General features: G+C 46.0%; 1 protein-coding gene and 1 long non-coding RNA gene across 4 annotated transcripts in view; one reads left to right on the top strand and one right to left on the bottom strand.

Annotated features, from left to right (window-relative positions):
• Nucleotides 1-18,470, top strand: part of psd2 (pleckstrin and Sec7 domain containing 2) — a 37,911-nt gene extending 19,441 nt beyond the window's left edge. For 2 of the 3 annotated variants that reach the window (XM_023797699.2, XM_072717650.1), the window contains 12 exons: nucleotides 5,387-5,557; nucleotides 5,832-5,912; nucleotides 6,257-6,369; nucleotides 6,928-6,986; nucleotides 7,412-7,501; nucleotides 11,106-11,149; nucleotides 11,462-11,652; nucleotides 12,040-12,110; nucleotides 12,290-12,447; nucleotides 12,612-12,756; nucleotides 16,085-16,228; nucleotides 16,793-18,470. In XM_023797699.2, coding sequence (XP_023653467.2) covers nucleotides 5,387-5,557; nucleotides 5,832-5,912; nucleotides 6,257-6,369; nucleotides 6,928-6,986; nucleotides 7,412-7,501; nucleotides 11,106-11,149; nucleotides 11,462-11,652; nucleotides 12,040-12,110; nucleotides 12,290-12,447; nucleotides 12,612-12,756; nucleotides 16,085-16,228; nucleotides 16,793-17,008 — 1,483 coding nt within the window. In that variant the 3' untranslated portion in view covers nucleotides 17,009-18,470. Of the gene's footprint in view, nucleotides 1-5,386; nucleotides 5,558-5,831; nucleotides 5,913-6,256; nucleotides 6,370-6,927; nucleotides 6,989-7,410; nucleotides 7,502-11,105; nucleotides 11,150-11,461; nucleotides 11,653-12,039; nucleotides 12,111-12,289; nucleotides 12,448-12,611; nucleotides 12,757-16,084; nucleotides 16,229-16,792 lie in introns of all 3 variants that reach the window. The other variant, XM_023797700.2, reaches the window with a different exon arrangement.
• LOC140593333 (uncharacterized) lies at nucleotides 8,836-19,565 on the bottom strand. Its single transcript, XR_011993634.1, has 3 exons — nucleotides 19,207-19,565; nucleotides 9,548-9,623; nucleotides 8,836-9,376 (listed from the first exon to the last, which is right to left on the bottom strand). It is a non-coding gene; the product is annotated as an uncharacterized lncRNA (long non-coding RNA).
• Nucleotides 19,566-21,113: the final 1,548 nt, after the last annotated feature.

Below are 21,113 nucleotides of genomic sequence, written 5' to 3'. Positions count from 1 at the left end.
GCAGTGAAGATCTGTCACTGTCTACTGATAGCATTTGACACCTAATTGACCAATAAAAAGATGTTTTATGAAGTCATCTATTTAACTAGGATTTGTTTCTACTAATGAGTAGAAACATAAATACTAGTTATCTAAGTCAAGTACTTTATATGGCTAATTTTAACAACTTAGTATTGATATCTAGGTAGCTAGATAACATGGACATATTTGCCTCACTGAAAACAATCCACATAAGTCCATTTAAAACATTAAACCGTTCACTGACAGTGTGTAAAGACAGGCTTCTATTTGTGATGCTAAGGGTGTCTGATTACGATGGTTTAGGTTTACTTTGTAAAATAGTTTCTGAGAAAATGCTTTTTTATGCTCCTGAAATAATGGATTTTTGGAGATATGTGTTTCTAATTGGACAGCTATGATGTGTATCGTCAGTAATATGGCTGATGCCCTCTGCTAACAGAAGTGCTGTGTCTGGGACGGGCAGAGGTGGAAATTTCAGGTCCAGAAAGTACGAATCCACACCAGGATTTTGTTTCAACCAACCAGTGGAGTACTCTGTAACTATGACTCTTTATACTCAAGTGGTTGATTGACACTAAATCATGGTCAGGATTTCTACTTTCTGGACCTGAAATTTCCACCTCTGGGGACGCCCTCTTCAGTTCTTCTCCACTGAGAGGCGCCAGCGGCTGTTGCTTTATTTGGTCCCGGATACTCGTGTGACTCTGCGTTATGCAGTGATCTGAATATTCCAGTGGACAGCAGCCCCTCAGACTGCCGTGAGTGTATCTACTGAAGAAGGGAGGGACTGCTCTGTCACCTGTCATTTACATCCGGGCTGAATGGCCTTCAGTGGCATTGCGGCCTCGCTCCTCCGGAAATGGCCCTCGATCCTGTCCCGTGTGTGTGGCGTTTGCTTGTTGTAGCCCAGTCAGCTGGAGCCGTGCTTCTCCTGCAAAGACATGCAGTTGGACTCCTGTTGCTTGGCTTATCTAAATTGTCAATTGTGTGTGTGTTTGTGTGTGTCTGTCTGTCTATCTGTCTGTCTGTCTGTCTCCACAATGTCATAAAAATCTGTTATTCTGAAGTGGGGAGCATTTTTTCGGTCTTCACATGGGGAAACTCACAACTCACAAATTTATAAAAATTTGTGAATGTAATCAAAAACCCGAAAATGCAAAAACTCTTGTATTTTGCTTGGTTACTTACGGTTATGGTTAGAGATGGGTAGGGGTTAAGGTTGTCATGTTGGTATTTAGGGATTTGCCCATAGAAATGAATGGACGGTCCCCACAAAGAAATAAATGCGGCCTTTAGCTGATATTTTAATGTTTTGTACAGAGCATTAATGGTGGTACTAGATAATGTATATAGCCGTACTGCACCCCATGCTCGCTTTGGGAGCTACACCTGCTTCTTGATATAAACAGTGAATCTTGTGTTTTGCAGCTGAATACAGGCAGGGTGAGGTTCACAGCTGAGGCATGTGATCCAGTCAGTTTTAGACGCGGTGTGATTGTTAGTGCCAGACATACGGGTTTGTAAATCTCAGAAACAGTCACCCTCCTGGTCTTCTCACTCAGTACAGTGGCTTGAATTTACAGAGACCAGTGTGGGGGATAAAAATGAGCCAGTCGGTGGCATTTCCGTGGCCTGGTTTATAAGAGAGGTCAATGGAGGATGGCCAGGTTTGTTAAACCTAAAGGAATAGGTACAAGTTCAAAATGAACCACTCAATACAGCAGGAAAGCTTCTGTGAACCGTAACTCGTTTAACCTTGAAGCGACTCTGGACACAAATAGGGGTCCTACCTGATACTGCTGTGTAGGATAATGTAATAAAGTAACCTCAGAGAGTATAATCTGCACATACTTTGGACCTGATGTGGATATTTACTGTTGGCTGCAGTGGTGTTGTTTAAACAGTACCTTGTTGGGTAACATCACTGCTTTTAGGGAACGCAAAGGAGCGAGGACACTGGCGGTGATGCGTTCATCCTTCCTGCCCTGTGATTGGTCACAGGGCAGGGAGCATGATATTCCTTTCCTCCATGGCAGAGGTCTGGTTTACATTAGGGGAGGAAGGGGCTTCTGGTGTGTTGGGTCGTAGGAGTTTGGGGAGTTTTTGCTGAGCGGTGTTAGGCGTTGTAGGTTTATTGGGTGTTTCTGTGGAGTGGTATAGGAATGTATTACGAAGTTTGTGTAGTTGGGTGTTAATGTAGAGGGTTCCACTGTTGAGCTGCCTAGGCATGTTCCTAAACTGCTGTGGCCATTTGGGTTCCGTTGTGGATTTTTCTAGAGAGCTGCATGAGTTTTAGGTTATAGCAGCGCCTCACGTTGGTTTCAGAGCTGTGATTAATGCCCCACTCTTGGGTCAGCCAGCACGCGAGAAACCATGGCAACCGACACATCACTGTGCTATATTAAGTTTAGGCATAATTTAATTGCACTGATTAGATTTAGCTAAATATGTGAATCATTCGGTAAAAAGTGTAAAGGTTTTAGTTGTTTATTATTCTGTATTCATGCGTGTTTGTGAGAGAAGTATGGGAGAATGTACCAGAACATGGGAGAATGTGTGTGGGGGGGGGGGGGGGGGAGGGGGGGGACCCTGATCTCTTGTCCTGTCTTCTCATACACTCCCAGTCTGGCAATTATCCATTATACACTTCCTTACATATGCATGCCAGTACATTACGCTGGCAGATATGCTCATTATTTAGTAATCAGCCACTAATAAAATATTTATTAAGGTTACTTCTGAGCTTATAAAATTAAAATGTGCTTTAAGTCGATGGCTGACATATGCATGACGGAGCCTTCCTCTCCGAATCAGCAGGTTGCGTGGCAATGAAAGCTCACGGGAATGGTGTTTTCGTCCCACTCAAACGGCGTTAAGTATTCCTGCTGGACGGAGCAGTGCCCATTAAGCTGTTAAAGTCGTTCCCAAAGCCAGCTCATTTGCAGCATGCAAAAACTTTGAAGTTTAGTAACCCTTGACAGCTCCATGCTGTTCTGGCAGTATCGAGCCGTCCTGATCAGCCTAATTAAAAACCTCAACAAGATTTCAGGAAAGCAACATGTCTAATCCAGTGTTTCCCAGTCAGTCTTTGGGGATTCGCAGACGGTTCACGCTTTTGCTCCTACTGGGAGCTGTGAGGGAGCAAAAATGTGGGCCGTCCGTGGGTCCCGAGGACCGGGTTGGGAAACACTGGTCTAATCCAGTTTTAACAGGTGTTCTGTAAAGAAGCTGTTTCTTACATATTTCAGACCATTCACATGTGGTCACACACCCCCAAAGTTGTTGGTACAGTTCCTGTCTGGGGGGGGGGGGTTAGGGAGGGGGGGGGGGGGGGTTATTTGTACTCCTTCTGTTTCTGGGTCTTTTTCCACAATCCGAAAATAGGCAATTAAGTGAATAGGCATCTCTGAATTGGCCACTGTGTGTGTGTGTGTGTGTGTGCGCGAGCGGGTTTACCTATCCGTGATAAATATCCGTTTTTTTTCCCATATGGGGACCGGTTTCCTGGTCCCCATAAGGGAAAACTCTATTTTATAAAAATCGGTGACTGCTATGAAAAAACTAAAAATGCAAAGAGTATTTTGTTTGGCTACTTATGGTTAAGGTTAGGGCAGGGTGGGGGTTAGGGTCGTCATTGTTGGGGTTAGGGTTATGCCCATAGGAATGAAAGTGTGTGTCCTGTGAGGGACAGACAGGCTGCCCTCCTGCCGTGTGCCCCGTGTCTCCCGGGGTAAGTGTCAGCCTCACTGCTGCCCTGTAATGAATAACGGTTTATGGAAAGCGGATGGATACACTGCAGATATATATACTGGGTAATACCTTTACACAGACAGACCGGGCACTAAATCACGACTTACATTAGTTTTACATTCTTAGCTAAGGCTGTACCGGAATGATGTATGGGGAGCCTCTTCCTGGCTCGACTCCATGTATCCATTTTCAGTAACTGCTTATTCACGTAGAGTAGCGGTGGCCGCAGCCTCAGGAAGCGCCCAGCCGTATACGGGGTCCACCTCGGGCGGCGTGCCAGCTCTCAGCGGCGCTTTCACACGCCTGCCCATTCATCCACTTAATCAGGCTCCCTGAATGGTGTTTTCTGTGCTGTAGGGGGACGTCTGTGACTAGCCAGGCTGCGGGACTGAATGCGAAACTAAGTGTGATGGTCCAGCACAGGCCTGTATGCTGTGTATAAAACTCATTTCCGTTTCGAAATCTCATAGTAATCTGTAATCTGTTCTTAGGGTTAAGTATTTCAGACCCTTAGTCTACTTCCAAAAAAGCTGAGTGCTACTTTTGATGACAGACAACCACGCAATATTCACAATTTACAGAGACACCCCCCCCCCCCCGCCCTTACATCATCAGTGTAATTACATGTCTACCTTCTCTAACAACTTAAATTTGTGCCTGAATTTATAAATGATATAGATTCCGGTGTGATGTGCTGTGTGGTAATGCTATGGATGGACAGAGGAAGCCAGATCATGCAGGGAAATTCCTCTAATTTTCCTGATGATGTAAAGCTGACCGCAGAGAAGGTGGTGGACGACTTCTTGCATATTTCACATTTAAGGAAACTACATCTGCTATGATGGAGATAGATTGTTTTATGAAGGCAGTAAGGAGCCAGTGTGAATAATTCCTTCAAAACGTAATGTACTGATGTCCTGGTATTGAATTTTTTTTTTTAGCTTTCGTCAATTTGCGCTTTTGCGTTATTTTTCATGTATGTGAAATTAGTGCTGCGGATTTGATGGGCTTTTTGGACAAATCATTTGCTATTTGAGATAAGCGTCATGTGATAAACAGATATGACTAATGAAAATATGAACAGGAGGGGTGTTCCATTTCGGCGGGGGAAGAGGGGTGGGGGTATTTGAGGTTTAAAATCTTTTTTGCAGGTAGTTAAGTGTATTAGCTTTGCATTCTGTGGCATATTATTCTTTTTATTGTGAAATGCTTTGCACCCTTAGATTTGTTTAAAGGCTTCATTTTGCAGTAGCAGCTGATCATTAATGGAGTGAATGTGCCAGATTTAAAGGTTCCCACACTGCTGCTGCGACAGAATGCGTTATAATTCATGGCGAGCTTTAATTGTTGCTAATGGAATGCAGTAATGTATGAAAGTGCAGCGTTGCCTATAATCGCTCGTTCATCATCCAGCAGTATTGTTATTAGTTACGATTTTGTCGCTTTTCGGCCGAGTTTCCTTCGGTGAATTAGAGAAACAGGTGCTGCATGACACGCACCGAGATGATGATACCGATTAAACCCCCAGAAGCCGTGATGTGGGGCGGGGCGGGGGGGGCGCGCTGCGGGAGTGACGGGCCTGACTAACGGCACCCACCGCCTATGCCCTCTGCAGCGACGCCAACCTCGCGGACGTCCTGTCCGACTCGGATGCGGAGCAGGGCAGCACGGACACGCTGGCCAACGGCTGCCGGGCGGACGGCGAAGCCGCCAAACGCCTGGCCAAGCGGCTCTTCCACCTGGAGGGCTTCAAGCGCTGTGACGTGGCTCGACACCTCGGCAAGAAGTAAGTGCGGCATCCGCAGTGTCCCCAAGCGGTCGTGTCCCTCCCCCGCCGCCTCCCCTACGCGATAACGCCTCCATTTACACCTGCGTCTCGCTGCGTAAGTGCGTCTCTATGTCCCCCCCCCCCCCCCGTGCTTCTGCTCCCCCCCTGACGTCTTTATTTCACCTGTTATCTGAATTTTGTCGGGACCCCCTGGACTTCAGCTGCAGTGTTGGGCCTTGTTTTGCGTGACGTCGTGGGCCCCACCCCCTCACCGTACATCTGTCTCTTGCAGTAACGAGTTCAGCCAGCTGGTGGCGGCAGAGTACCTGCGCTTCTTCGACTTCACGGGGATGCCCCTGGATAAGGCCCTTCGGTGAGGAGATCACCTGCACTTTTCTCTCATCTCACGAAATGATTTCTGGAGACAGAGCTTCAGCTTACACCCCTATTTGTGCTGCTGGATTTTTTTTGCTAAATCCATTTAACTTTTTTATGGTTTAGCACCTTTCACAACAAGGTTACATTACATTACAGTATAAGTACATAAATAACTGAATTGTTAATGATACAAGGAAACCACGAAAAAGGAAAAATGTCAGAATTTATAATGTACATTTAAAGGTTCCTGGGGATACTCTGTAATCTGTGAGGTTCAGTTTGGATGTTGCTGTGACGCTTGGTTCCTTGGGGCGTCACGCTGCTCCATCTTCCTTCCAGAACATTCTTGAAGGCCTTTCCACTGATGGGTGAGACGCAGGAAAGGGAGCGTATACTGATTCACTTCTCCAAGAGGTTCTGCTGCTGCAACCCTGAGACGCTGACGTCCGAAGGCAAGCCTGCTCTTCACCCCCCCCCACCCCCCCTGCTCTTCTCGGCCTAAAAGGGCTTCACAGCTCAATTACAGAATAATTGGACAGTAAATTTCTATCACTCACCCAGTGCATGTATTGTTTTTGAGACAAGGCTGCCAGTGACCTAAAGTCAGGCTTCTGGACAGCCAGTCTCTACGGTGGGAAGCATCCCAGCGATTCAGAGGCTTTTGATCTGCAGCTTCCTGATTTTACTGCATTACTGTACTAGGTACCAAAACTCAGTCCTCAGGTAATCCATCAAAGAGCTGTCATTAAATTTCCACAACTCACTAAGTCCACAGAGATCTTCCTGTATCCTGTGGGCTGGGTGAGTTTTGGAAATTTCCTCTTCGGTTCAGTTTTTGTTGCCTTTTAAAATTGACGGCTCTGCTTGAGACACCGTGGTTCCGTTCCCGCTTTGGAAGGCTTCCCCTCATGCTGAGGTTCTCCCAGCGGTACCCTCTGGCCCCCCAGTCGTCGCGAGTGCAGACATTGTGTGTCAGCCTTACCTACAAAGAGGCTCTCTTGCTCTTTCAGACGGCGTGCACACGCTGACCTGTGCCCTCATGCTGCTCAACACAGATCTGCACGGCCATGTACGTATACCCTGCTTTCGGCCGCGTCTGACCTGAGCTGACGTTCTCTCCTCTTTGCGCGAACATACGTTTCTGCTGCCATCTGCTGGCTGTCAGGTGCATTGCGGCTCCCAGAATGGTTTCGCTGTCGTCACCTGGCTGCAGACCTGCTCTTACTCACGCCTCCCACCTGTACAAAGACTGACACATCCCTGTCAGCACACTGATCTGCCCCCCCCCCCCAAATGGATTCTGCTCACAACACGTCCCCCCCCCCATTTTGTCCTAATGTTTTACCTCTGTCTTCTTTTAACGCTACTTCTGGACCCTGAAAGGTGGTAAGTCCAGCCTTCTTCACTAGAACTTGGGTCACTAAGGGGCTGGAGAGACTGAGAGCCAAACCTCTCTCTAACCTGACTGTGCGCGTGTGTGTCTCTGCATTGCAGAATATCGGGAAGAAGATGTCTTGCCAACAGTTCATTAGTAACTTGGATGGCCTGAACGACAGTGCTGATTTTCCGAAGGATTTATTAAAGGTACTGCAGTCTGTGTTCCACCCTTGTTTAGAATTCTCTGCCTTCCACAGAAAGGAGGTCAGGGATGTCTGTAGTGGCTCCTTAGCCACCGTAGTTAAGAAACAGTCAGTCAGACCGGCACACGACGCGTCCGACAGCCAGTCTTCACGAAGGGAAGCATCGTGGCGAAAAAAGGAGGCTTTCGAGAGGCATCTCGGTAAAGGCGACGGGTGACTCGCTCGGATCCCTCAAAGAGGCGGCGGCCGTATGATATGAGTCATTACGTTTCTGAGTCCCAGTACGCGCTAACCTAAATATGCGAGCGGCTCCGCAGTCTGTCGCGTGGCGGCTGGAGGTGGCGGCGGCAGCGGAGCTGAAAAGCATCTGCCCACCCGGCTGTTCCTGGGTCCGCCTCCACTGATGAGGCTCCTCTGGAAGACGCAGCTCGTGGCTGCAGGCCAGGCGGCATTAATTAAACCTTCCGAAGGAGCGCGCTTCACTTATGAACGTCTCCTGCGCTTTAATTGAAAGAGAATTAGTTACGTCAAGCAGCCTGAGTCCCCGCAGCAGGCGCTCAGGGAATGTTGTTACCTTTTTCTTCGTTGTAACAATCGGTAAATCAGAGCATTTTTACGGGAAAGCCCACAAGAGCGAAATTTAACGCGGTAGATTTATTGTTATGATGCTGTTTTGAAGCACCTGTTTATATTTGAACGAGCCAACATCTGTATGGACATCAACTTGCCTAAATACACACATACTGTACATCGAAGATTAATAGGTAACGGACTGACGTTGCCTTGCAAAACAACCTTTCGGTTTTTACACTTTCACCCATTTTTCGGTTGGTTATCCAGTAACGCTGACGTGGTGGGTTAGGAGCCGACAGCCAGTCCTCATTTTTAAACTCAGAGGACCACAGTGGTACCTGCCGCTTGAGCTGATGGCCGTTTAAAAACATCTCCTGATGTTCGGCCTGCTGACTGACTACAGACCTGTCTGAGCGTCAGAATAATCCAGCAGTGTTTGCAGCTCGTCTCTTTAAATTTTCTGCTTTGTCATGCTCTGATGTCATAATCTCACCGGGGTTTTCTCGCTGGCCACGTAACACAGAAAATGGGTCAAAGTTACCCATGTCCAATTTCTCGTTTGTTCCAGAGAGGGACCGACATACGAAACGTGGTAGAACTAGCTCACGCTGCTCTGGAGGAACATCAGGAAATGTCACATTTATTCACTTCAGTTAAATTTATATGAATATGTGGGGTTGTAGGAATGTTGCTTGCTGTATAAATCGCAAATCATACACAGTGTCTATGAAAAGTATTCATCTCCTTTGGACTTGTATTGCTGTTTCACAACATTGAATTTAATTGTACGGTTTTTTTTAACACTAATCAACAAAAAAAAGGTTCTGTAATGTCAAAGTGAAAAAACACTACAACAGTATGTAAATGAATTATAAACAGAAAACTCAAAATAATCTTTAATATGACACCTAAATCATCACTAGTGCAGCCAGTTGGTTTTTGAAACTGTGTAATGAGTTAAACGGAGATCATCTGCGTGCAGTCAAGGTTATTTAAGTGGCTGTAGTATGAATACGCATATATCTGAAAGGTCCAACTACTGTTCCATCAACTTCTTGGCAAGAACCGCACCATGGAGACAAAGGAACATCAGATAACTCCATGACTGTTATTTTTCTCAGAGTCACTGAATATCTCTCACACTGCAGTCACGTCCATTATTTTAATCTACCGAGGGCAGGCTGGCCTCAGAAATGGAGCGAACGTGTAAGGAGGGCATTGGTGAGCAAGGCCACCAAGAGTCCCCTGACAGCTGTGACGGAGTGCCGGGGATCTGCGTCTGAGGTTGGAGAGGCGCATGACGGTTCTTCCCGGAGTGGCAAAGAGGGGAAAAAAAACCATATGACATGTCAGCTAGAATTTTCCAAAAGGCATGTGAGAGAACCTGAAATCAAGTGGTAGAAGGTTCTGTTGTCTGATGAGATTAAAACCGAGCTGTTTGGTCATGAAACCAAACACTATATTTTGTACCACATACCGAGAACGTAGCGTCCCCACGGTGACGCCTGGTGGTGTCAGCGTCACGCTGCAGGGAACCTTCTCTGCTGCAGACCCTGGAATGACGGTGAAGGTGCAGGGTAAAATGAATGCAGCAAAACATGGGGAGATCCTGCAGGGGAACTGGCGACAGCATGACAGCGACCCCAGATATAAAGCTGAAGCTGCACAGGGATGACTTAAAGACACCAGAGTTAGTGTTAGAGTTAGTGTTAGAGTTAGTGTTAGAGTTAGTGTTAGTGTTAGAGTTAGTGTTCTGCAGTGGCCAAGTCGGAGTGCGGACCTCCAGCCATTGGCTCTTCTCTCACGGTCCCCATGAAACTCAACAGAGCATAAGCAGCTCTGCAAGAAATAATAGTAAGAAATCGCTCTGTCTTGAGGTGCAAAGCTGGTAGAGACCCATCCACAGGCTCAAGACAATTGCTTGTGCCAGGGGTGACTGTACTAAATTGTGACATTTATTTTCGTTTTACATTTGTTATTATATCACGTAGAGATCTGATTTCTCTTTGACATTAAAGAACCATTTTTTTGTTGATCAGTGTAAAAAAATGCATTCCTGATTGTCCCCAGTCGATAGATGTTCCCCTAAATTCTGATATTTACAGAGAGATGGTCCCCCTACCCCAGAGGTGATCAGTCTTATCCTCAAAGGGCCGGTGTGTATGCAGGTCTTTGGGGTCACCTTTAGGGCAGCAGTTCAAACCCAGGTCTGCGGAATCTTCATCCAATCAGTCCTCTAATTAGTAATCTAATTACGGAGTTGCAGCAAAAACCTTTTTGGATAAGCTTGGTCACCCCTGCCCTACCGATTTCTGCTGTTTCCTTCCCTCAGCATAATGAGACTAAATGGGTTGTGTAGTTGAGGTTTAATGCTCTCAGTACATACCATACAGTAAAAATGCCAGCTCCTGGCTTCAGACCATGCTGTAAAATCACGAAAGAAAAATAAGCATTTTCCACAGATTTCTGCTACAATAAATTAGAATAAATTCAGTGATTACATTTTCCCTTAAAACCAAGCCCTGCATACTTTGTGACATGGGCATCTAAGATAATTATTTTTAAGTGGTGATGGCCAAAATTATGCTTCATGAAACATTTGCTGTGTTTTTTTTGACCCCACTAGATGGTGCTCTCTGTTCGAAAAGGAGCTCAACACATGCCCGAAAGCAACCAAGAGCACCATCTAGTGGGGTCAAATAAAACAGCAAATGGTTCATGTGGTATCACTGTCTTTAAGTTAAGCTTTTCTTTTTCTTTCTTCACAAGTGGTTAGAAGAGTGTGAGATAAGAGTCTCTGTACTGTTCTCATAATTGATCCCCAGGATGTCAGTGTGCCACAGCATGTATATGTTTCCCCTGAGTTCTGGTATTATAGGATGCGTGGTTTCTGGGTGAGGTAAGAATACATCTCTATCCTGGTCTCTGTATGTATGGCAGGGTCACCCTGGAGCTCTATCTGAGGCACAGGGCAGACAGAGTAACTGAGAGCAGCATGTGGATCTGATGTCATTTGCCTCCTTGTGTTTTCATAGGTCCTGTACAGTTCAATAAAGAATGAAAAACTGGAGTGGGCAATGTGAGTACCATTCAATACTTTTTCAGTATTGCACCCCTGCCCCACTAGAGGGTGCTGTTTTATGAAGTTTAGGATTACTAGGTTTGGTTTGATCAAGCAGCTACTCTGTGGAATTCAATACCTTCTATAAGTCTATTACAGCAGACTGGTAATATTGTACAATACATAGGATTCATTTTACTGTAACATTTTAACAGATTAGTTTATAGTCACTATTGGTTAGGAAACACTGTTCTAGGGTATCTGAGATACAGGAAACACATGCCACTTCCTATACTGTACATGGAAATGAATGTGCATGCGTGATTACAGTGAAGAAGAGGAGCTGCGGAAGTCCCTGTCTGAGCTGGTGGAGGAGCAGTGTGACTGCGGAGGTAAGCGGGTGGCACGGGTCACAGATGGCAACAACCCTTTCATCGCCATCCCGCTCCTCCTGAACGCCATCACCTACAAGCACGGTGTCCTGACCCGCAAGAGCCACGCCGACATGGACGGCAAGCGCAGTGAGTGGGGGCCGCGTCTGGGGCGGCAGGGGGCAGTAAGGGGGGGCCGCGTCTGGGGCGGCAGGGGGCAGTAAGGGGGGGCCGCGTCTGGGGCGGCAGGGGGCAGTAAGGGGGGGCCGCGTCTGGGGCGGCAAGGGCAGTAAGGGGGGGCCGCGTCTGGGGCGGCAGGGGGCAGTAAGGGGGGGCCACGTCTGGGGCGGCAGGGGGCAGTAAGGGGGGGCCGCGTCTGGGGCGGCAAGGGCAGTAAGGGGGAGCCGCAGCCGGGGCAGTAAGGGGGGGCCACGTCAGGGGGCGGCAGGGGCAGTAAGGGGGGCCGCATCTGGGCGACGTGGGTGGGGTCACTAAGGGCTGGGGGGGCATAACCACTCTACAAATGTCCACTTTCAGCTCCAAGAGGTCGCAGAGGCTGGAAGAAGTTCTACGCTGTGCTAAAAGGCACGATCCTCTACCTGCAGAAGGTAACTATTATAACCACATAACCCAAGCAGGATTATTTAGCATATTGTTATGTTTGTAATGTATGATTTACCTCCCTAGTGCTTTGCTTTGAACAAAAGTATCTGCTAATTAGAAAAAAGGTACAGAATACTAAATTTATAGTCACGTCTAAAGGAGTCTGTCTCCCCCTTGTGGACAGGATGAGTACAAACCAGACAAGGATCTGTCTGAGGTCGATCTGAAAAACGCAGTACGGATTCACCACGCCCTCGCCACCAGAGCCAGCGACTACAGCAAGAAGCCCAACGTGCTCAAACTCAAGACCTCGGACTGGAGAGTGTTCCTGTTCCAGGCCCCGTAAGGCTCCAGTACACGACGTACACTGACACAAAATGAAAAGGTCGCATTTAATAAGGCAGCACTGAGCCCTGGGGGATGGGGTCTGCGGGCTGCTCTTTGGTGATGTTCTATGTATCAGTGGCAAAGGTGTAAAGACCTCTCTGCTCTCTCACTTGTGTTAGGAGCGAAGAGGAGATGATGTCGTGGATTTTGCGCATTAACTTGGTGGCGGCGCTGTTCTCAGCCCCCGCCTTTCCCGCTGCCATCGGCTCCATGAAGAAGTTCTGTAGACCCCTGCTGCCGTCGTCCTCGACCAGACTGAGCCAGGTGACTCCGACATTAATCACGGCACGCCCACTCGTCATGCGCCTGAGTCCTCGCTAACCGCACGCCAGCTATAGGTGTTCTCACTTTCTCCCTCCTCTGCTCTATCCGTACCTTTCGGCTCTCTCTCTCTGTAGAGCCGCCAGCCATAAGATGTCGCTATGGTAACCAGCTCCCGTGTGTGTGTGTGTTTGTCTGGTTTGCTGTGAGAAACGCACATAACAAACCGTAAATCACACACAAGTTTGTACATTCGACCCTTCCACATTTCAGGGGATAGGGGCACAGCCTGCCCCCCCCCCCCCCCCCCCCAGGCGATCTGGAAAAACCACGTAATATCGCGGTCGTCTCGGTACCCTTGGCGAGCGGAACGAAGTGAAGTGAAAAGATACAAGAAACGCGAGATACAAAGATCACTGTGAGGTCACTGCGAGATATCACATGAGAGGCCGCGTAAACACACTTGGCGTTCTCCAAACCAGCACTGTACATATATTTTATGCATTTGATAGTTACTGAATGTTTTGTGTGTCATCTGCTGGCTTTCGTGTCTTGTTTGCAGCTTTCGCAAAACTCACAAAAAAAATTCTCCTTTAATTTCTCATTCCGACACCGTGATGCGTGAAACTGTCAGGGGAAACATCGCCTGCAGAAGCGTAGCCTGTCCTGCATGCTACAAAAGACATGGGATGCTGTGTAAAATGTAAATAAAAACAGGATGCAATGATTTACAAATCATATAAACCAATATCTAATTGGAAATAGAATAAAAACAACATATCAAATGTTGAAACTGAGAAATTTTATTGTTTTGTGACAAATATATGCTTAATTTGAATTTGATGCCAGCAACACGTTTCAAAAAAGTTGTGACGGGGGCGTGTTTACCACTGTGTTGCCTCACTTCTTCTTTTAACAACACTCTGTAAACGTTTGGGAACTGAGGAGGTCAGTTGCTGGAGTTTTGAAAGTGAAATGTTGTCTCATCCTTGCCTGATATAGGATTTCATCTGCTCAACAGTTCAGGGTCTCCTATGTCGTATTTTTCACACCATGATGCAACAAAGGGTGACAGGTCTGGACTGCAGGCAGGCCAGTCCAGCACCCGGACTCTTCTATTACGGAGCCATGCTGTTGTAATATGAGCAGAATGCTGTTTGGCATTGTGTTGCTGAAATATACAAGGCCTTCTCTGAAAAAGACGTTATCTGGATGGCAGCACATGTTGCTCCAAAACCTGTATATATCGTTCAACATTAATGGTGCCTTCCCAGATGTACCCAAACCATGGGCACTAATGCACCCCCATACCATCACAGATGCTGGGTTTTGAAGTGTTTGTTGATAACAAGCTGGATGTTCCCTCTCCTCTTTACCTCGAAGGATGCAGCATCCATGATTATCAGAAAGAATTTGAAATTTTGATTCATCAGACCACAGGACAGTTTTCCATTTTGCCTCAGTCCATCTTAAATGAGCTCAGGCCCAGAGAAGTCAGTGGTATTTCTTGATCATGTTTAGATCTGGTTTCTTCTTTGCATGGTACAGATTCATCCTGCATTTGTGGATGCAATGACGACCTGTGTTCACAGACAGTGGTTTTTGGAAGTGTTCCTCAGCCTATGCAGTGATTTCCACTATAAAATTGTGTCTGTTTTTAATGCAGTGCCTCTTGACCACCCGAAGATCATGGCTATCGAATATTGCTTTTCAGCCCTGTCCCTTGTGTACAGAGATTTTTCCAGATTCTCTGAATCTTTTATAATATTATGTATTGTAGATGATGAAATTTCCAGATTTGCAATGTCACGTTCAGGAACATTATTCTTAAATTGTTGCACTACAGTATGTGCCCACGCAGTCTTTCACAGAACCTGGTGAACTTCTCCCCATCTTCACTGCACAGAGACTCTGCCTCTCTGGGAGGCTCTTTTTATACCCAATCAGAGACTCTGCCTCTTTGGGAGGCTCTTTATATACCCAATCAGAGACTCTCCCTCTCTGGGAGGCTCTTTTTATACCCAATCAGAGACTCTGCCTCTCTGAGAAGCTCTTTTTATACCCAATCACAGACTCTGCCTCTCTGGGAGGCTCTTCATATACCCAATCAGAGACTCTGCCTCTCTGGGAGGCTCTTCATATACCCAATCAGAGACACTGCCTCTCTGGGAGGCTCTTCATATACCCAATCAGAGACTCTGCCTCTCTGGGAGGCTCTTTATATACCCAATCAGAGACTCTGCCTCTCTTGGAGGCTCTTTTTATACCCAATCAGAGACTCTGCCTCTCTGGGAGGCTCTTCATATACCCAATCAGAGACTCTGCCTCTCTGGGAGGCTCTTCATATACCCAATCAGAGACACTGCCTCTCTGGGAGGCTCTTCATATACCCAATCAGAGACTCTGCCTCTCTGGGAGGCTCTTTATATACCCAATCAGAGACTCTGCCTCTCTTGGAGGCTCTTTTTATACCCAATCAGAGACTCTGCCTCTCTGGGAGGCTCTTTTTATACCCAATTATCTTACTGACCAGTTAACCTAATTACTTGTGAGATATTCAAACAGGTGTTTTGTTTTAGCATCACACAACTTTTCCAGTCTTTTGTTGCTCCCGTCCCGACTTTTTTGAAATGTGTTGCTGGCATCAAGTTCAAATTGAGCATATATTTGTCATAAAACTATAACATTTTTCAGTTTTAGCATTTGATATGTTGTATGTGTTCTATTTTCAGTTAAATATGGGTTTATATGATTTGCAAATCATTGCATTCTGTTTTTATTTGCATTTTACACAGCCTCCCAGCTTTTTTGGAATGAGGGTTGTATAAAAAACATGATGAATGTTTAAGTTACTGAAATCGAGTTAAGACGCATGGAATCCTGTGGACGAGCTACTATTCACAAAATTCACACTTTTCAGCATTTTCAATGATGTCACTTTGTTTTGTCCAGGTGCCAAATTATAAGCCACCAAATAACTTTTTTGTGTTGTCATTGCTGTCAGTATTATCAGATCACTGGTCAGTACTGTCATTGCTGTCAGTATTGAACAGATCACTGGTCAGTACTGTCATTGCTGTCAGTATTATCAGATCACTGGTCAGTACTGTCATTGCAGTCAGTATTGTCAGATCACTGGTCAGTACTGTCATTGCTGTCAGTGCCGGGTGGATCCAGTCCAAGCTTTTATAGCTGTCAGTTCTGTTTAGTGTTTTCATTGCTGTCAGTGGCAGCTGGTACTTCCATTGCTGTCAGTGCTGGTCGGTGCTTTCATTACTGTAAGTGCCAGCTTCCTTTGTTCTGTGGTCTGTTTGTCGGTGTGCTGGTGCAGGAGGAGCAGCTGAGGTCCCATGAGACCAAGCTGAAGCAGATCACCTTGGAGGTGGAAGAGCACAGCCGGAATCCCCCTGACCTGACTCTGAAGACCAAGGAGTCGGAGGAGTACAGGCTGAAGGAGCACTATCTCACATTCGAAGTGAGTCATTTTTATAACGATATAAATAAGAATTATAATTATTTAACAGTTATCTAATCAGTGTCATGCACTTGTAAAATTTAAACAAGAAAACATAACAGAGCGCTGCCTAAAAACTGCAAAATAATGCGAGTATCACATTCGCTTCAGATTGTTCCACCCAAAGCCACTTACAGCTGCAGTGTGAGTCATTTTCAGAATGGGGTATTTTCTGAGCAATCGGTGCTGTGTGCTTTCACACAGGACACAGTTACTGGCTCTGCTGGAGCCTCAGACGGCATCCTTGGGGGTAAAACACCAGATTATTAATCTCCATCTGCTGCCCCCTCCCCCCACCCCCAGCACTTACAGACCCTTCCCTTACGTCATGGTGTTAGCACACTTCTGCTCAGCAGCCAGGCCATTGTGCCACCTGCTGGTGGGTACAGGGAAAGCAACAGTGAACAGGGTGAGGGGTTAATGTGCTGTCTGTGTGCTGTCTTAAAAGGGTTCTGAGCCTGTCCTGTCCCGTTTGCTGAGCCGTCCTCTGAGTCCCCCCCGATTCACTCTCTCCCCCCTCCGCAGAAAAGTCGGTACGAGACGTACGTCACCCTGTTGCAGACCAAACTGAGGGCAGCCAGCGACGACCTGGACAAGATCGAGGCTTACATCCTGGGCGGCGAGGCCCCAGACGGGTACCTGCGTAAGACCCAGTCCAGCCCGGCCCTCAGCCACGGGCGCGGCTCCAACGGGCGGGCAGAGGGCAAGAGCAGCCTAGCTGACCAGGAACAGCGGAGCTGAGACTGCAGGACTGCACATCCTAAAACAGTGTTTCCCAATCCGGTTCTCGAGGACCTGCAGACAGTTCACGTTTTTGCTCCCTCCCAGCTCCCGGTAGGAAGCAAAAATGTGGACTGTCTGGCAGGGAGCTGGGAGGGAGCGAGAACACGGACCGTCCCCGGGGACCAGACTGGGAAACACTGGTGTAGAGTATTATTATGACTGCTATCATTAGTTTCTTCATTATGATTATTATTATTGTTGTTATTAATATCATGTACATATATATTGTGCCAAAAATGAAAATGAAAAAAGAAGAAGAAATAAAGCCTAAAGCTGTATCCAGTGACAAGGGACGGCCAGTGCGAAGGAGGACAAGGTGCTGTGCGCAGGTGTGTGCAGCTGTGCCATCAGGCTGAACACTGTGCCTGCAACTGTGCGCTTACGCAAACGCGTGCACTCACATGCGCGGCTGACAGGCGTGCAGCTTGCAGTGCGTCATAAAGGGCTAAACTGCATGCGGCTCGGGATGAGCGCGACTCACATGAAGGGAGCGCATCCTGTCCTGGCTGCCGCTGTCTCTGCAGTGCAATACCCAAGCAGTGCCAGCAGAAGGCGGCGCTGAGGTGTTTTTTTTTTCTTGTAGCCTAATCATTGCACTTGATTGGGTTTAGGGTTTAAGCCAGAGGATGTGCCGTTTAATGTCGATCATATCCGCAGCATTTGGGTGCGGGACTTTGCTAAAAAGCCAGCCGCAGTAGGAGGAATTCCTGCACTTTGTGGATATGTGGTTCGAGTGTGGGGCCTGGCTGGTTCATGTGCATGTTGAGGGACGAGTGAGGCATGGATGTGCTTCTGACAGACAGGGCAACGCGCAGAGCATGGTCCGCCTCTGCTGCACGTTTCAGATCCCGGGTAACGTGACTGACTTGCTGAGTTCCTTCCTCCCGTCTTAACGTGATTTGTCGGAGGCCTTGTTCACACGTGGGGTCGTCAGCAGACGTGAAACGGACGGCTCACTCTTGTCACGGAGGGGTGTACGTGGAGAAAGAGAGAGCACGCTTCTCTCGGATTCAAGAGAAGACAGGATGTGGTGGAGGTATGAGGTGTCTGATACGGCTGCTGTCCCTGCTTCCGCCGGGCGCAGTGTCCGACGCCGTCCCACAGGACGGGGACTCTGCCAGACTGCGCGTGGTGCTGGGGACCATGCTAGGCTCAGTATTTTGCCAGGGTTTCCCTGGAATGAACTGTTGAACATTTTATACCTTCATAATAACCTTTCATATTCTGAGAGTCACATGTTGTTCCCTGCTCTAGTGCTGGCCTTTGTTTTCCAGATGTTTTAGATGAGTGATGTTGTCATATAGAATTGTGGCATTAATTTAAAATGTTTTTTTTTCCCTTAAGGAATCCCCAATACCATTAAATTGGGTTTCCCTTTTGACTGTTTTTTTTTTGTATATAAAAAAAAACTTTACAAAAATTTAAGTGCACTTTACGCTGCTTTATTTTGTCATTTTTTAATCTAATGCAATCATTTTTTCCCTTAATTTATCACTGAATTATCATGTAAGGAAATGCATTTCTTAGCATTAGTAAAATTACATAATGAAGGTTCTTTTATATTTACTTTGGATCATTTAGGTCACGTATTTTAAGAACATGCTTGGAAACGGTTATATGCAGATTTTGTTCTATTTAATACCGTTCATGGACTGAATAAACCTATGATACTCAAGTGCAGATGCTAGACGGTGCATATGATGGTGCCATGACGCTCTCTTAGAGAACCCGTCCGCGCTCCCATTCCGAAACTCTATAAGTGCCTGTCATTCCTGATCCTGCCGTTTCTCCCGTCCGCCCGTCACACAGCCAGTCGGGTGCAAAGCGAGTAATATTCACATCAAGTATTAATGTAAGTGATGTAACACGGAAACTGAAGCGCCTGGCGCGAATGCAAAGCAGACAAGCTGGTCATGCAAAATCACCCAAATTAAGGAACGGAAATTTGCCAGTAATAGGTGAGATCTATCTATGTGTCTGTCTGTCTAATCTGTCTGTATCCATAAGTATCACCTAAAAACAGTGGGACGAGTCGCAACATATTTTGGGACGATGAGAGAAAATCGAGTGTCGGCATCAGTGTCACTTAAAAATGACGATTTTCTGCATAAAGGAGTACTTTTTACATTTGTCAAAGCTAGCTGACAAGAACTTACGTGCACTGAGAACAGGGACCGTCAAATTGTCCGTATACTGACAACTTAGTCCGTGACGCGATGTAATTGTCTGTGTCCGTGGCAAAATATTTTGATTGATAAATAATCCAATGTCCATGTTAAAAAATGAATATTGATCAAAATATCCATAAGAATTAACCTTGGTGTTGACCCCTTTACCAACACATCTTATTTTGTGGTGTTAATTTATAGGATCGTCGTTCCACATTTTAGGTAAAACTTTAAATTCAACATTATTTCTTACTGTTCTTACACATGATATGGATCTAGTTAAACTATTGCTGCTAATTTTCTTAAAATAACGTAGGTATCTATACGCCGTGCCGAATTCATTTGAAATTAATTTTAAATTTAAACTCATTAACTGAAATCTCTAATACCTCACCCTGGATTTACGCACGTTAACGTACCTTAAACATTAGGCCTATGCAAAATCGGAAGAATAACGAACTTTTTCCCATGTATTTTAATTATTTATTTGCAAATGTACATAGAAGTTAGACTATAACTAATTTTTCTATGAAATTATTAGGAAAATATGAATCATTGCATTGCAATGCATTTTTTCATTTTTGGTGGGCGTCACGTGACAAAGGAGGTGAGTTGGCATTTCATTTTCAATATGAATTCAATATATTGCAATAATATCGCATGTCGTTCAATGATGAGATCACAGCGTTATCTTCAGTACCCCGGACAGCGATCGACGCCTTGGCTGCCGGTTGTGTTGCAAACATGCACTTTCTGAGCATTGTTCGATGACGAATTCAGCTTTTCAATCAGAAATATTTACGAAATGCATCGATGTTTGGTGCCTCTCGTATTCTAAAACACTGTTCATAGTTTATAGAATGATGATCCTTTCATTACGTGCTAACAGTGAAGAAGAAAAAAAAAATCATTTGCTCGATCCCGACACTGTAAATCGCTTTTTTGTACGTCATAGCATTGGCTTGTGTCTTTGTTTGGTAAACCTGACCAGGTAGCTCTAAATGTCTTTCCCTGAATCTATTAGCAAACATGATTTTAAGGAAACTAATCAGCTTCAACATTTCCATCCATCCATCCATCCATCCATCCATTATTTACCTAGTACAGGGTTACCTTAAACCTTAAACTTATCCCAGAAAGCATAGTGCACAGGGCAGGGGAACAGTCATGGAAAATTTTAATGTAAATATACACCAATGAGCCAAAACCATTATTATGACCATCCCTATTTGAACTGAATAATGTTGACTACCTAGTATAAACAGTGCGTGTCAAGGTCTGGGGTGTATTGGACAGTAAGCTATAACATTTGGTGCTCCTAGTCAGCATGTCTAATGCAGAAGACATTGGCAGGGATGAAGATCTGGGTGACTTTGACAAGGGCTAAATAATTATGGTCAGACGACTGGGTAAGAGCATCTCAGAAATGCCAAGGCTTCTTAGCTGTGGTACCTACTGAGACTGGTCCAAGAAGGGAAAACCCAAGATCCACTGACAGGGTGTTGGGTGGCGATGACTCATTGTGGCGAGAAGTGAATGATGGCTATCATTTGTGGCACAACCCAACAAGGCTGTGACACAAATGGCAGGTAGTTTTGAGAACGATCATGGGAGGAATGTGACACAACACACAATACTGAACGTTAACTTACCATCTAATACAGCTCTGGAAAAAATTAAGATGCCACTCCATATTTTTTAAGAATCTGCATTTTTAAATCCTGGTTTAATCCCGGTTCTGCTGGCAGAAGGCAACACTGCGAGGCAGGTTGCTTCCAGGCTCAAGATTTCTAAGACAGCAGTACACAAGAACAAGGTGAAATAGGACACACTGAGAACGACCAAAATCCAGCCAGGCAGAGGGTGGAGGTGACTTTCTAATGCCAGAGATGATT

Source organism: Paramormyrops kingsleyae, chromosome 10 (assembly GCF_048594095.1).
Source record: "Paramormyrops kingsleyae isolate MSU_618 chromosome 10, PKINGS_0.4, whole genome shotgun sequence".
Lineage (NCBI taxonomy): Eukaryota > Metazoa > Chordata > Actinopteri > Osteoglossiformes > Mormyridae > Paramormyrops > Paramormyrops kingsleyae.
The sequence above is the reverse complement of the archived record's forward strand: the minus strand, read 5'-3'. Positions and strand labels throughout refer to the sequence as shown.